This window comes from Morone saxatilis, unplaced genomic scaffold (genome assembly GCF_004916995.1).
Source record: "Morone saxatilis isolate NCDOM2014 unplaced genomic scaffold, NCSU_SB_2.0 Contig20, whole genome shotgun sequence".
Taxonomy (NCBI): domain Eukaryota; kingdom Metazoa; phylum Chordata; class Actinopteri; family Moronidae; genus Morone; species Morone saxatilis.
The window spans coordinates 5,344,485-5,360,431 of NW_023339763.1; the positions used below are offsets into that span (position 1 = coordinate 5,344,485).

At 41.9% G+C, this 15,947-nt stretch overlaps 2 protein-coding genes across 2 annotated transcripts in view; one reads left to right on the forward strand and one right to left on the reverse strand.

The window, feature by feature from the left end:
• cnot8 (CCR4-NOT transcription complex, subunit 8) overlaps positions 1–3,889 on the forward strand; it is a 4,536-nt gene extending 647 nt beyond the window's left edge. The window contains exons 2-7 of the mRNA XM_035666441.1: positions 529–739; positions 1,187–1,380; positions 1,499–1,660; positions 2,036–2,180; positions 2,323–2,433; positions 3,043–3,889. Coding sequence (XP_035522334.1) covers positions 623–739; positions 1,187–1,380; positions 1,499–1,660; positions 2,036–2,180; positions 2,323–2,433; positions 3,043–3,171 — 858 coding nt within the window. The 5' untranslated portion in view covers positions 529–622 and the 3' untranslated portion in view covers positions 3,172–3,889. The remainder of the gene's footprint in view (positions 1–528; positions 740–1,186; positions 1,381–1,498; positions 1,661–2,035; positions 2,181–2,322; positions 2,434–3,042) is intronic.
• A 900-nt stretch (positions 3,890–4,789) lies between these two features.
• gemin5 (gem (nuclear organelle) associated protein 5) overlaps positions 4,790–15,947 on the reverse strand; it is a 20,556-nt gene continuing 9,398 nt past the window's right edge. The window contains exons 10-28 of the mRNA XM_035666439.1: positions 15,740–15,822; positions 14,465–14,601; positions 13,607–13,680; positions 12,469–12,650; positions 11,647–11,786; positions 11,092–11,263; positions 10,750–10,956; positions 10,594–10,650; positions 10,366–10,491; positions 9,520–9,615; positions 9,242–9,379; positions 8,815–8,962; positions 8,419–8,538; positions 8,079–8,289; positions 7,665–7,931; positions 7,310–7,472; positions 6,025–6,505; positions 5,357–5,444; positions 4,790–5,046 (exon numbers count right to left, since the gene is read on the reverse strand). Of these exons, the coding sequence (XP_035522332.1) occupies positions 4,882–5,046; positions 5,357–5,444; positions 6,025–6,505; positions 7,310–7,472; positions 7,665–7,931; positions 8,079–8,289; positions 8,419–8,538; positions 8,815–8,962; positions 9,242–9,379; positions 9,520–9,615; positions 10,366–10,491; positions 10,594–10,650; positions 10,750–10,956; positions 11,092–11,263; positions 11,647–11,786; positions 12,469–12,650; positions 13,607–13,680; positions 14,465–14,601; positions 15,740–15,822 (3,055 nt within the window). The 3' untranslated portion in view covers positions 4,790–4,881. The remainder of the gene's footprint in view (positions 5,047–5,356; positions 5,445–6,024; positions 6,506–7,309; positions 7,473–7,664; positions 7,932–8,078; positions 8,290–8,418; positions 8,539–8,814; positions 8,963–9,241; positions 9,380–9,519; positions 9,616–10,365; positions 10,492–10,593; positions 10,651–10,749; positions 10,957–11,091; positions 11,264–11,646; positions 11,787–12,468; positions 12,651–13,606; positions 13,681–14,464; positions 14,602–15,739; positions 15,823–15,947) is intronic.

The following is a 15,947-nucleotide window of genomic DNA, read 5'->3' on the forward strand; positions in this document are numbered from 1 at the left end:
TGTGTGTGTGTGTGTGAGGAAACATGCTGCATTACGCCACATCAATGGGAGTAGAGGCTGAATAGTAAAAACAGCTCTAATGCAACTCTTAAGAAGCCCACAGCCTGATGAAGTACCTCCCTGAAACACAACAGTACAGCTTCGATGTGTGTCTTTTTAAGGCCGTACACTTGAAATTGAAAACTGCAAATGGCGCTAAGCATTCAATGTGTTACTATTTTAATTCTACGACTTGAAACGTATGCCTAATAACTCTATAAAACCATTTCCTATGCATTAAACAGGCTGTGAGTTACATGGTTGTAATGTAATGTCTTTTTATTTAAGTTGATTCTCCTTTCTGACACTGATTTATTTACACACCTTGTTCATTCTGTGACATTTATCATCATTCTCAGCGGTAACAGTAGTAGTGGTACTAATCGTAGTTTTCCATCCTTTATTATCCTTATACCAGTCTTGCAGTGAGATTTGAATCCATTCTCTAATTCCTCCTCCTCCTTCCTCCTCCTCCTCTTCCTCTCCCAGAGTTCTCTTTCTTCATCACAGTGCCTCCCCTCCGCCCCCTTTACAAGCGCTGCGGGACTGTCGGAGTTTCGAGCTCTCTTCCTGACCTGCCAACATGCCAGCCGCACTCACAGACTCCAGTCAGATCATCTGTGAAGTCTGGGCGAGCAACGTGGAGGAGGAAATGAGGAAGATTCGGCAGATTATTCAAAGCTACAATTACATTGCCATGGTGAGTGACGGGCAGCTCGGAGAGGAGCTGGACGTTGGTGGGATGAAGGGGAGTGATGATTTCATTCGTTGATAGCAGAGACACTGTACAGAATGACTTTCTCATGTATTTATTTTGACTTGTTAACAGGTGAAAGTCCAAATTTGATCTTCAGAATACATTTTGAATTGGATTAGCTCAGTTTTCTCTCCACTGTCTGCTTTGTTTTGCCTTAAAGAGGACCTCATTTCAGTAAACGACAGTGAACAATGTCTTGGTGCACAGGAGGAGATCAGACATTCATGGTATTTTCCAGCTGATGTGTAAAACCAAACAAAAAAAAGATAAAGATCTGGCAGGTTGAGGCAAAGCGGAAAAAAACTTTCATTCTGTCCATAGTAACAGTGCAGGGATATTGAAGGGTGGAGTTATCTCTCAGTGTGTTGTTGTTGTTTTCTTCTTCATCAGGACACAGAATTCCCCGGGGTGGTTGTGCGGCCGATCGGCGAGTTTCGCAGCACGGTGGACTACCAGTACCAGCTGCTGAGGTGCAACGTTGACCTCCTGAAGATCATCCAGCTTGGCCTCACATTCATGAACGAGGACGGAGACTATCCTCCCGGCACGACGACGTGGCAGTTTAACTTCAAGTTCAACCTCACGTAGGCAGACTGTTGTCTTCTGGCACTTTCTAAGACTCTGTCTTTATGCATGTTTTGAAACACAGGTGGTTGTTTGCAGCACTGCCTGAGTGTCTGTCTGGGTTTTTGCTCCTCACAGAGAAGACATGTACTCACAGGACTCCATAGACCTGCTACAGAACTCCGGCCTCCAGTTTAAAAAACACGAAGAAGAGGGAATCGACACGCTCTACTTTGCCGAGCTCCTCATGACGTCTGGTCTGGTGCTGTGTGAAAACGTCAAGTGGCTGTCCTTCCACAGGTCGGGTGATGGTTCTGATTCAGCCTTTGTAGTGTTGGTTTTTACACACCGTGCACCGTCAAACTCTTTACCAAGTCAGCCAGTCAGGGGAAGAGCGAAAGCAAGCTTTCCATCAAGAGAAAAGAGAAATACTCTCCAGTGTTATTCAGCCTGTGATAACCTCTGTAGCAGCCGCCAGTGCTGTTTTAGGGAATTAGGGAGGATTAAAAGAAATGAATTTGAGACCCTGACCTAATTTATGTTACAAAGCAAGGGGTTCACTAGTAGTCGCACCCATTAGAGGTAATGAAGATTGTAATTAGTTTGAACCAACCCAGTAACTTCAGTGTAATCCAGTCCATCCTGACCTGAATCCTCGTGTTCTTTGTTTCTCAGCGGCTACGACTTCGGCTACCTGGTGAAGCTCCTGACAGACGCGCGGCTCCCGGAGGAGGAACACGACTTTTTCCAGATCCTCAACCTGTTCTTCCCCGCAATCTACGACGTCAAGTACTTGATGAAGAGCTGCAAGAACCTCAAGGTATGATGGACTGGATGCAGACAGAGGGGGTGGGCAGACTGTAGTTGGGGATGGGGTACATCCACCTGTACATAGGAGCCGAAATCCGTCAAATTGTGGAGAAAAAAAACAAGTCTTGAGACGTTTGATTGTGTCTGTGCAGGGAGGACTACAGGAAGTAGCAGACCAGCTGGAACTGAAGAGGATCGGGCGGCAGCATCAGGCCGGATCAGACTCGCTGCTCACCGGCATGGCTTTCTTCAGGATGAAAGAGGTACGGTCACACATATCCAGAGCTTTTTGCTTCTTTTTCACTTGTAGGACAGTAGTCCATCTGCAGCATAATCAGCTTCCGTGTATTTTCAATTCTTTGCTGCCCTCACTACCAAAGGTCTTTGTTTACTGTGAACTGAGGATTTAATTAGTTTAATCAAATCAGTCGTTGGGGAAAAATCATCAAGTCTTGAAAAACTGAAAGCCATTAACCAGAAGAACAGTGAACAGTGAACCTTTAGTGGTCACCTCATGCAGCACTACTTGGTGTAACTAAAAGTTCAACCCATGAAGCAATCACAAATGTTTGAACAATCCTATATTATTATTTATATTATTATTATTACTATGTTTCTGTTACTCCCATCAAACTGCCCTTTTCTCCCTAACCCACTGATAGCCATTCGTCACCCCCTTCCAGATCAGGTCATTTATTAGAACTTTGCCCTGAACACGACCAGGATAGCCGACCATGCTCCTCGCTAGAGATGGAAGGTTCTCGTAGAAATTGCTTTGTGTGTTTCTATCTTTTGTCAAAGCTGTGTTAGGAAACACTAAACCTTTTCAGAGGACGGCCGTCTAACTGAAATCTGCTTTTGTTTTTATATAGCTTTTCTTTGAAGACAACATTGATGATGCAAAGTATTGTGGGAGATTGTACGGCCTGGGCTCGGGCTCCACCCAACCCCAGAACGGCATCTCCAGCTCGGGCCAGGAGGAGACGAATAACAAGCACTGACTGAGCGCTCAAATCTTCAAGTGGAATACGCACTTGTTTTAAAACCCAACCAGCAGATTTTCCCTCTGATCTCCCTCAACACTCGGTCCCTGAACAAGACCAAACTAAACACATCTCTTTAAATTGTCCTCCTGAGTGACTGTAAAATGGACTCATGGTGACAGTGGATCCTTCACTGGCTCACCTGTTTCTTTTTAGTCGCTTTTTACTGAGTATATTGCCATATATTCAGAACACTTTTTTTAATCTGTTGGATCTTTTTTTTTTTTTACAGCGTTATAGTGACACCCTTCTTTAACAGCATGGGACCAGCTCCTGTATCATACTGTGATTTCAGACCAAACCTTAACAAAAAAAACAGTCCAATTCTTCAGTTCACACTATCGTTCATCAGCGGGACTCATCTCTTGTTGCAGGGATTTCATTTTTTAAGTTAATGTTGGAAGGGCCTGTAAATTAAAATGTATAATTTTGATGAAAATAAAAATGTTTTAGCTCTTTTCCACTTTCAGAAACTTTTAACAGCGGGCGTCAAAGTGTATACCAGTGCTTGGTTATGCATGTGTTTCAATGGGCAAACTACTGTCTTTCTGTACATTCACCCACCAAAACAAACTGTCCACCGTCAGCTTTACAGATGTTGTGGTTACTGTTGTTTTTACATTCGACATTGTTTTAAACAGTTGTATATTAAATTGTTTTGTATTTTCAATGTAAATGTTAAGTATTTGATCTTCTTTACTAGCCGTACACTGACACACAGATTGTTCAACATTTCTTTGCAAGGGTTCATTTTAGGTAATTAGAAACTCTAGTCTAGACCCTGTTATCTAGAAGTTGGGAAGCAGTAGATGAAACCTAATGGAAAGGTTCATCCAAACAGTTCCTCTTACCTGGAAAGTTGTCTACAATCTCGAAAGAACGCATTTAAAATGCCAAAAGAAAACAGGTGAACTAGTAATTAACTGTTTACAGTATCAAGCCAAAATTTCCAGCTTTTGAAATGCCAAAGATTTTCAAAGTAAAGTGTTCTAAAGTAGCGAATATTTATGTGAGAAGCTGGAAGTAGAATATTTGGCTTGATGTTAATGGGTTTATCTAAATTGGAAGAGTTTGTTACATTAAAGGGATTTTCTGTTAAATTACAGACCAGTCTACACAAACTGAGCAGCAAAAGTGAAAGACATTCAGTGTGAGGAAAGGAACTCTACATCTCATGTTCAGTTAGTGGTCTTTGACAGTCTAACCACCATGCCTACACAGTTTTAATTATAAACAGGCCTGTATTTATGCACAGCATTATCTTGTAAGTAATTTCAAAATCTCCTAATGTAATTATTCAGATATTTCTCCAGTGTAACCCAAGTAGCATATTGTTTTGACGGCGTTCTAGCCCAACTTCTTTATTTTTGTGGGTTATTTGCCTCAGACACTTTCTCATGAAGCAGTTGTTAAACAAACTGGAATCCTTCCAAAGCAACAAATGGCACATCATTCAACTCTTACCTGAATTTACCTTGTAAGAACCTAAATCTCTTCCAAAACCAGCAGAAATCAATCTGAGCCTCCTTAAGGCTTTTCTGAATGCCGACTCAAACAGACTCAGGATGTTTGCACGTTTTATAATTAAATGGTTTTTTTTATTCAACAAAAAGCTGTACAGTGTAAGTGCTTTGTTCAGGCCGCTAATGGAAGATTTATGGAGAAGATTTAGGTGAGGAATCGCTGACAAGCTTTGAGGACAGAGGGATTTGTTCCGTATTTGCGGAGCAGATCTTTGGCCTCTTGTTGGAGGGACTCGGAGACAGATGGCGAAGCCTTGCTGAGGTGCAGGAGAACCAGGCAGCATTCAACAACATCTGGGTGAGGATACATCTGAGAGGAAACAGAATGTAATTGTTCATTAGCACTGGTGATTATGTGAAATCTGGATGCAGATTGTTTTTGGCTGCATGAACAACAACAAAGCTTCACCACATCAAACTGCGAGAAACTAAAGAATGTGGATGGTCACGTCAAAATGTTCCACTACAAGTAAAACTACATTCAAAATATGAAACTACAAAAGCATTATCACCAAAATAACTGGCAGAGAAACTTAAATTTTCCGATAAGAATGCACCTAAGAGGAAGCTGCCCCTCCTCCTGTAATCTCATACTGTATGTGTTGTGTATGGAGTTGTACCTTGATTGTGTCAGGCAGGTCAGCCAGCCGTTTCTGGTGTTCAGACATCTTGGAAGACAAAGAGAGCAGAGTCTCCTGGTCCTCGGGCCTGAGGGAGAGAAAATATAGACGCTTAAATGGACAATCGCCAAACTGTTCAGGATGAGACACAACTGTGGGACACTCTCTGTTTACATTCATTGGGCAGCTAAAAGATCTGAAATATTTAACTCAAAATATGCCAAGGACACAAAAGGCGGTGGTGGAACGCAACTGAACACACTTACTCAAATACAGTGCTTAAGAACAATTTTGAGGTACTTGTACTTTATCTACTACTTTATACTTCTATTACGCAACATTTCAGCAGGAAATATTGTACATTTTATTTCACTACATTATTCTATATAGTATATTTTATATACAAAAAGTATGACCGGCGCATAAGAATTATGCACTTTACAGTTATGATTATGTTGTTGTTATACATTTAACTAGCAGTATAGTTAGATAACTCATTTATAAAATATACATTATATTACAATTAACATTTATTAAAGTTTTTCCTCAAACCCTGCCTACTGCATGTGTTTTTGGAATGACATTTTCCAGTGTTCTGAGTAGTATATTTATAGCTTCAAACCCAGAAAATAACAAAAAAATGAGTCAATCAATAAGAGAGCTCTCACCCAGCATCAGCAGACCCCTGGCTGTTTGATGATTCTCCGGTGTTGGAGACCTGCGTGGGCGCGTCAGGCTCTTTCTCCCCAGAGTCGAGCTGTGGTCTCTGGGCTCTGCTGTGCTGCAGCACCATGGCTGCCAGCCGCTCCTGGATCTCTATCACTGACCTCTGAGTGGCCTGACAGGCAGCGTGATGCTCAGACAGAAGCAGAGACGCACCAAAGTCCTGTTTATCCAACCTGGTCGCTGGGCAGACACCCTCCTCTGAAACTCCTCCGTTCACCACTTTGTCCTTCACCTCGTCTCCAGGACTGGAGTCAACTGCTGAGCGGGAACAGCCGTTCTGGATCTGGATGGAGTTGCTCCACCAGTGTTCGTACAGATGCTGGTAATGGACAAAAGCCTGCAGACTGTCGGCAGCAGCTTTGGCTTCTGTTTCTGTGTGATGAAGTGTTTTGGGATGTTTCCTGGAACAAACACTGACATCACCTGATGAATGAAAGAAAAACAAAGTATGGATGAATGGTATGATAGCTCCAGTTACAGCTTAGAATGTAAAATGAATACATAATGGCTGCAACTAATGATTCATTCCTATATGTATTAGGCTGTTGACTGACCAGATCATTTTTTTGTCTTAAAAATGGTAGAAAATACTGAAATATTCCCATCATTATTGCCCCCCCCCCCAAATTTTTGCCCCCCCCCCCCAATATATAAAATATTCAACTTACAATGATATATAACAAAGAAAAACAGCAATTCCTCAGATTTAAACTGGAACCAGAAAGTGTTGATCATTTTTGCTGCATGAATGGCTGTTGAATAGTTTTCTAAATGCATACATTTTAAAATGGTTGGTAAAATTTGAAATTAGCAGCTGAATTTTAAAGCTGTAGTGTATTTGATGTCAGCACACACCTCAAATAATTCCAGTCCAAAATGGTTCAGTAGTTCCATTCCATCAATAGTTCATTAATATCTTACTAATTAGTTATTTATTAGTACATAGTATATACTTGTGTATACTACTTATAGTGTATTTGGGTAAAAATGTAATTCTGGGATTTAAATTATCACCACAGGGTGTCGCCAAATCAACCAAAACAAAATCTTACAGATGCTTGAAATGTGAGGACTACGCTTGACCATTTTATACTTAAATAACATGCTGTCAATATGTTTCTGATTGATGCCAAAAAAGTACACTTAAGAAAGAAATGGATGGAAGATTTGTGTTGCACCCAATTCAGAAATGTTTGGATAGACAGTCAGTCAGATGGACAGACATACCGTCAGGGAACAGCAGGTTGCAGAGCTCTGCAGAGACATCAAGGTGTCCAGCATCTCTGAACCAGGCCACGGCCTGCCACAGCTCCTTTATCAGCTGTCCATCATCGTCCAATAACCAGCTCAACACAGCACGGGTCAGATGGAGGGATGAATACAGCTGAACCTGAGGACGAGTGAGACACCGACAGACAAAAAGACAACGAGGCAGAGTCAGAAAAAGGAAATGGTTTCTTTTGTGCATTGTGAGTTATTAATCCAACTTACTTCATCAATTTGTAACACACTTCTCTAGGCTCTTTTTAACCAACATAAATCTGAAGTCACACTGTATAAACTCCAAAAAAGGACGCTGCACCTGTTTGAGGGGAATGTTGGCGGTGGGTGTTGGACTCTCCACAGACTTCAGCTCCTGCAGAAGAGTTTCGGCGCTGCGGTGTCCGGCTGACTTTTGCGAAACACCAAATTGCCGCTCCCACACGTCTCTCACTCGGTCCTGGATGCTGACGTGACGCTCGCCTCGTGACACCCACGGGTGACTGGAGACGCAGGGCTGGGATGCAACCTGAGAGTCTGCCAGCATCGCAGCCAGCAGCTCAGCGACGCCAAGATGCAGCCTGTGGACCTGCGAAGGGATGAAACAATGATGAGTTTACTGCAGCTGATGTATAAACTGCAGTTAACTTATTCACATTTTGAAAACACAGTAAAGATCTGCATTATTTGGGTGTCAGAAATGTTTGTCTCTGTCCAAGATGTTTTTGCCACTGACCAGCAGGCTCTCCTGTGAGCTCAGGACCTCCTGGGCCTTGACCCAGTCCAGAGCAGCAGCCAGGTCTTTAGCGCACCGCAGCGCCAGCGACTGAGCGAGAGCGACCTCTCCTGAGATTCTGGCAAGATTGGCCGCCGTCCTCAGCGAGGAGACATCATTCTTCCTGGCGATTACTTTAGCAGCGTCAAAACTGGCACCCGCAGCCAAGTAACTGGAAGATGAGGTAAAACAAACAGGAGAGTGGGTATGTTTAAATGAGGTGTGATTTAAATTAATATTAAATGCTAGTTTAACCATAAACAGCAGGAGAGACGATTTCATAAATGCTTCAATTTCTCACCATTTAGCAGCTGCAGAGAAATGTCCGTCCTTCTCCAGCGTGGCTGCCCAGCAGGTGTACAGCTCCGTGAGGACGGGCTCGTCTGCTGGCAGCCTGGCTTTGACCAGCGCTATGGCCTCCCTGACATACAACACACATCTGTTCTGTTAGCATATGAACATAGATAACCTGCAGATGGCACTGAAAGCAAGAGGCATGCCAAGATCAGCATGACATTTAAAAATGAGAATAAAAAGAAGTCTTATTATTTAGTGTAACGTTAAATAGAAATGTATAGAAAAGTACTTTCATTTTACATTCCTCTTTGTGACCAAAGGTAAAAAATAAGCAAATAATCCATATAATAAATATTAAAAATAATTGTCTATGAAAAACCAAAATCTAGAAAAGGTGAACCTGTAGAGCTTGTGAGAGCGCAGCAGGTCGACAGCCTCGTACAGCTTGTTGATTGACAGCAGGTGGGACGCTGCCTTCAGGTACTGCTCCTGCAGACACAGCTGCTTGACGAAGGCCTCCACTGTCCGGCTCCACACCTCAAAACCGGCTGGAGGAGGAAAATACATGATCATGATACATGCACATACATACATACAAACAGCTATTAATCACATGTACTGTATTGTAAGCAAGTACCCTGTGAAAGTCAAAAATCCAAATTATGAGAAAGTTAAAAGTAAATAATAGATATTATTTTTCACTTTATAAGGTCCAACATTTTGAGCTGAAAATTTTCAGTATAGCTGTCTCAAATTTTGCATAACATCTGGATATATCATATATCAGAGGCACAGAGTATCAGCTTGATATCAATATAAGTCCCTACCCATAGGAGCGACAGAGAGCAGGTGATCGCTCAGCTCTCCTTTCTCTGTGGCGAGCTGCAGCGCTCCCTCCAGGTCCCCGCTCCACAGCCGTACGTACACCACAGAGTCGTAGTGACCCGCCTCCACGTGACCCTCCTCTGTAGAACGAGACACAGCAGAGCAGGTGACTTACTGAAATCCTCACACCATTAAGACTTACTCGTGAGTAAACAAAAGAAAATGAATGCCATGAGGAAATAAACAAGACCAATATTCCAGGCTGAGAAAAACAACATACCTTCTGCCTCGAGCATGCGGTACAGAGCCTGTCTGTCAGAGAAGAGACCCAGATGGATGTGCTCTCCCTGGCCTGGGACACAGCCTGCAGGGGGTGCTGGAAACCACAACCACACACAGTCCAGTAAACAAGCTTGCTCATATAACATTTGCTCATAAGTCCTGGTGTAGATGGATCAATATTTTACTTTGAAATAATGGCCACTTGACACAGACACCTTTGGGTAAAATGTGGTGATGATGAAACTAACCTCAGCCTGTTTTACCTTGTATCTCCTTTTTATTATTATTTATTATTATTATTATTATTTATGCAGTGAGTTTTTCTTCGCACGCATGACTGTGACCACCTGATCCGTTTGTTTTTATTTTTGACATTGTGCTGTGCTGCTGTGACTTAATTTAATATGTTCTTTGTTGAGTGTTAGACCACATCTGATCTTCTACAAGTTCATCTTATATGTCATAAAGTGTAATAATTTTGATTAAGATTTAATATGTACTATTGTGTGTGTTGCTGGCTGCATGGCTGAGAAGCTGCACTATATCAGTATTTGTGTATTGTGAGAAGTTTTGATGTACAGAACTGATCTATACCGTCTTTGCATCAACTTGATGTCAGAAAGGCTTATTGCATTTGTTATTTTGGCCTGGATTACTCCTGAACTTCAACTTGAGCTTTAACATTTAAAAATGTATAAATGAAATGATTCTGATTTGGCTATGATTACCTTGACCTAAACCCCTGGTCCCACTGGTTTTTCAACTCTCAACCATGAGGCTTAACTGCGTTAAACATCTTCTGACCAGATGTAAACAAACTTCTCCATAGCAGACTCCGTCTCACCGTTGCTGTATTTGACTGAGGCCAGATTGATGCAGTCTTGCAGCAGATCCTCTTTGGGCCGATGGTCCATGGAGGTACTGACGGGCAGCATGGAGCGAGGCTTCTTCTTCTTCAAGAGGTTTAAGTCTGAAACACATGGACAAGCCCATACAGTAACAAGTAAAAAACATAAACCCAATTTCAAAAATACATTCATCTGATGTTGATTTATAAAATTAAAGCACGCACCTGGTTTGTCTTTGCTCTTTACGACAGCAGAGGATTTTCGTTGCATCTCAAAAGTAGCTGAGAAATGTCAGAATAAAGTTGGCTATACACTCAAAAGGTCCCAACAATCTTAGCATTTTTAAAATCAGTAAGAACAGTTGTTTTCTGCTCTGTTACCTGGTGGAGGTACAGGACTGTTAGTGGAGCTGACTTCATCTTCCTCATCTTCACCAGACAGCTCCTGCCCAGTCACCGCCTTCTGTCCTCCTGTAACTGGCTCTCCGTTCGTCTCTACCGACACAGCTCCTCCGGGCCCTGATGCCTTCTTCTTCTTCGCCTTGGGATTGGCCTTCTTCTTCTCCCGCAGGTCGACCATCTTTTTCCCTGAGAGGATAAGCATGTGAACGTTACCATCTGCTGGCTACAGCACAAGGCAGAAGGAGAACTTTCCTTTAACCTGCTCTTAAGTGTTGATGTGGTTCTGGGTGTTTCAGCAGCGCTGCAAAGACAGGTGTTAACCTTTAGGTGGCTTTGTAAACTCTTGTTTGGAGACTCTCCACTCCTGCAGGGTGAAATCCTTCCCTCCTGTCCAGATCACATCTGGATCGACGGGCGACCAGTCCACACACAGCAGATAACCAACGTGACCCCGGTAGTTAGAGAGAGCCGCCTCCTGCAGCACGTCCCACACCTGGATGGACGAAAAAAACAGAATTATTATTAGAATAATTATTACAAAGAAAACATGGACATTGTCCACATTTTAGATGAGCAGTGAGCCCAAATCCACAACCTCAAAAAGGAATATGTGTGTACAGACTCAAGATGTTTTTTTGGGTTGATTCAGACAGACTATGGTAGATATGTGTACATATGTATTTAAATAGCTGTATATATTGATTTATTTATGTTATTCTATGAATTTGATTATCTTAATTTCTCTCTCTGTGTAGCATAAAGGAACTACAAACGTTAATTTATTTCAAATGAAAGTGAGGCAAGGGAAGCAAGGATGTTTATTTATCATTATACAACAATGATGGATAAATTGCCTTGCTTGATGAAGGTACTGACCTGGGCTGTGCCATCATATGAGACGGTGACCAGTCGGGCGTCGTGGTGTGGACTCCAGGCCATGCCAGTGATTTTAGCTGTATGACCACACAGCCTGCGATACGGCTCTGTCAACACCACAGGGCTTTCGGGAGGATTCTCTGTGCAAAAGGAAAACACAAATGTCAATCACTTAAACGTCAGTCACCCTTAAAAAGTTACATAGCTAAGATGTGGTGTTCATCCAAAAGTAAAAACTTTTTTCCCTTTATCTGCTTTGTATACTTTTACCTCCTTTCTTAAATTCATTGTAGTGGCTTTGGAAGACAGAGAAAGGGGGGTAAATTCTGTGCAGTAGGTGGAAAAAAACGCTACCAGCTGAATGGAATACTCCCACTTGTACTTCAGACAGAAAAATACTCTATTGAAGGTTTTTGAACATTGTATTCCCAAATTAAGGTAGTGCTTAATCCCAGGCCTGTAACAAGCTTCATAAGTACAATGAGTGGTTTTAGGTATTTGGGTAAAGACGGTTCAGTTTGAAACTGCTGAGAATTGAATTGGTGGAGCTTTTCCTGTGTTTTGTCAAGCTTGAAAGAGGTAAGGCGCCCTCTGACAATATTTTTTTTGTATGAGAAGCTAACTTCAGAGAAAAAGAAAGTCCTTTGGTCACAAACACATTTGAAAGAAAGTTGGTTTGTTATTGTTAAAGTTTAATTTTCTTTGACTTCGGCTGAGTTTAACTATTTTACACTAAAAAACTCAGTTTTGCAAATAATCTATGCTTTATGAGGAAATTCCTCTGACAGATCGAATAATAAAATGTGTCTGAATGTGTCCCACCTATGACGGAGTGGAGATCGTGTATGAAGACGGTGGCATTGCTGGAACCCGAGGCCAGGAGGCAGTGCAGCTCTGGCGGAGAGCTGTGGTCGTGATGCCATCGTAACGTGTTGATGATCTTGTGGTGCTGCTGGATGCTGCACAAGAGCTTCAGACTGGGAGCCTGATACACATCTATACACCTGCAGCAGGAAGCATGTGATCAGACATATGTAAAAAATAAATAAAAAAAAAGGAACACAAGAACTTTAAATAGTATTTAAAAGTAACTGTATGTAAGTAAGGCACAACAAAAGAAAGCAATGGTTTTTAAAAATCTATAATTTGAGGAACTTAGACATCCACCGATAGCGACATAACAAGGATATGCCTTCCAAGGTTTTTTGGTTTCATGCTTACAGAAAACTAACTTTAAAACTTACATAAAACGAACATAGATGTTCTTTAAATCTGCCTTAACTTATTTCCATGCTACTTGATGGCAGCAAAAATAAGGGGTAAAAAACAACAGCAACATTGGCAGTCTTTTGGGTAGTTGGTTTGTATCACAGTTTCATTGAAAACTGCTATCTGCTATCTGGAAAAGCCACTGATCAGAGTGTTAAGTCATACCAACAGATAGTCAAGGTAGTACATTTGTCACATACTTGCTTTAATATTTACTTTAGCCTTATATAATTCCATTGTTTTTTAAAAGTCTAAAATTAACCACAAAACATGTTAAGGTTAAAAATTTAAAAGCTAAAAAAGTGAATAACATGTTTGCCAATAGATGATTCAGATGATTGACGTAAGCATCTACAAACAAACCAAAAGAGAACTATAGTTTACACATTACAGAGTAATGGTGTTGCACGTACTAAATCAATCGCTCCCTGGAACAGACCTTCATGTGTTTTAGTTTTTTTACTATGAATCGGCCTGTTTCAGGATGTTTAAGTGTGGAGAAAAGTCAGTATGACAACCAATCATAAACTCAGAATGTGACCTAGTTAGCAGAGTTCAACAGTTCACACAGAAACAAATCCATTATCCTGTAGCCTAAAGACTACACACTGTCAGTGGACAGTTGGTCCCTCACAGGACTCCACAGGCTGATGGTCTATTATAAGATGGGTCAGGCCGGCCGTTCACTCACCCGTCCTCGTTGCCGATGGCAACCACTTTCCCATCTGGCTTCCAGCTGAGGTCGGTGTGTGGAGACAGCTTGTGCTGTTGGGAAGCAGAGCTCACCTTTATAACCTATTCAAATCACCTCCATTTACATTCTGCAGCAAACATGAAACAAACTGTCGCAGCCAGGAGCGCCGGCCACAATATCTGCTCCATTAAAGCCCTGGCAATGAGAACTTCTTGTGAATTTCCCTGGGTCTGTTCTCCACCTGGAGGTGTGTTTGTCAGGTTTTACTGTTGCTGACAGGTGCTCCTAGTTCAATTATGGTATAGCAGGAACACACAATTTATTTCTCTGTGTATATATATATGTTGTTTTTCTGTTCATCATAATGTCAGCAGCCTAAATGAGCTCTCTTTGCTTTTGGGTTGCAGGCCCAGTGGTGGCTGTCAGAGCAGGTAACTGCTGACATCTTGTTTATCCTAGAAACTGAATTAAATTTTGATTTCTACGACATTAAAATATTCAAAGGAATAGTATTTGTATCCATTTGAAAATAAATCAAGACTGTTGCCTTGTGTGCACATACAGTACCACCGAGTCGTGGCTTTCCAATGCCATGCAAAGCCATCACAATAAATCTCTAGACTTTAATGGCTATAGGATTTTAAACAAATATGGAACTGTGATTTAGTGAACGGCCAATGGATGCATGCAGGGAAAACAACTGTACTTACTGGATAAGAGCATCTAATAAAACGCTGTGCGGGCCACTGAATAGACTATGGCACTTATCCATGATGAAGAAGCATGTACTTAAAAAATCTGGCTGCAGGTTAAGTGTCACAAAGAATCACATGATCACATCAACATCCCTCCCACCTTGATGTCATTGGTGTCTCTGATCAGCTTGTCGATGTCCGATGCCTCTCCACTCAGCTTCGTCGGGTCGTGCTGCAGGATGACGCCCTCGCCGGCGCAGCTGTACAGGCAGTACGATGGCTTTCCTCCTGCTGCACCTGAGTGTCACACACAGAAAACAAACACAAAACTATAGATGGTTTCAGGGTGGTAGGTTGTCTACTGACCACAGACAAACAATGTGTTTTAAAAACATTTTGGTTCAGCAGTTGATGAGTTCTGTATCTTGTTAATTAAACCTATGGTAATGAGTTACGAAGTGAACACATAAACTGTAATTATTAATTTCACTGCAGAACTTTATCCTGCTTCAGCTTTGAAGTGTATGAGCAATTGTGCATTTCAGTGGTTGATTACAGGATATTGGACACTTCAAGAATGTCCACCATTCAAAATAAAAGGGTTTATTTAAATAAAAATAGCTTCAACTTTCATCATGTTGCACTGGAAACTAACAGGAATTATGAACCTTTTAACACCTGTGAACCCTTCAATATGATGTGAAATATGAATACCTAATCTCCTACATAGACACCATGAAGTACTGCAATTGGTTGAACAGATGTTCTTATAAAAGGGAATGCGAGTTGTCACCCCTGCGTTCATCTGTTTCAGCTCAATTTATGGAAAAAGCAGGTGGTCTAAAATGCTTGTTTACCCTGCAATTGTGATTTGTGACATGTGAAATGTAAAGAACAAAAAAAGGAGTGTGAAAGTTGACAGTCTTTATGTATCCAGAGACGGAGGAAGCAGCTGCTCCCAATTTCCCCTGCACACCTATTGTAAGTCATCATCACGCTCCGAACCAATGAGATTGTGGAGTTCCGCCAGATATATGAAATGATCTGAACTGGTGTCAAGGCTGCGGGTAAACAAGTTAATGGCTCCTTTTGTTCGTTTAAGAGCCATCAGCAGATTGTTGGCATGGCAACAATTACGTTTACGGCTTCGAAGGCGAGTGACTGATACGCTAATCAAAATGTCATCTGGCGACAGCTGGTAAAATTAACTTCCTACGTCTTGATTTCCCAACGAGCGGCTGAAGTGGGGGGAGCTGAGCAGTAAGTGTTTTCTCAGCTCATTCAATTACAGAGTCGATTACAAAAGGGCGTGCAGAGATGTTTGGGCTTTTTTGCTGACTCGCTGGTTTTTCGGCGTCCCACTGCCAGTGTTTTTGCTGGGTCAGAGCGTACGGAGCAAACAGCTGCAGTTGCTAAGAGTTCATTAGGAACTTACCAAATGACATCGGGGGGACTGGGGGTCCCCAGGCCAATGTGTACACTGTTTTTCTGTGATAGGAGCTCGATATCTGAGGAGGCCTGGGAGGAGATGAAGCACAACAAATGCCCAGTCAGGAATAGTTGACGTAGATAGCTGCAGGAAAATGGGACCTTGAGGGATTATAAGAAGAACCCACAAGGTCCCCAGCAAAAAAAAAAAAAAA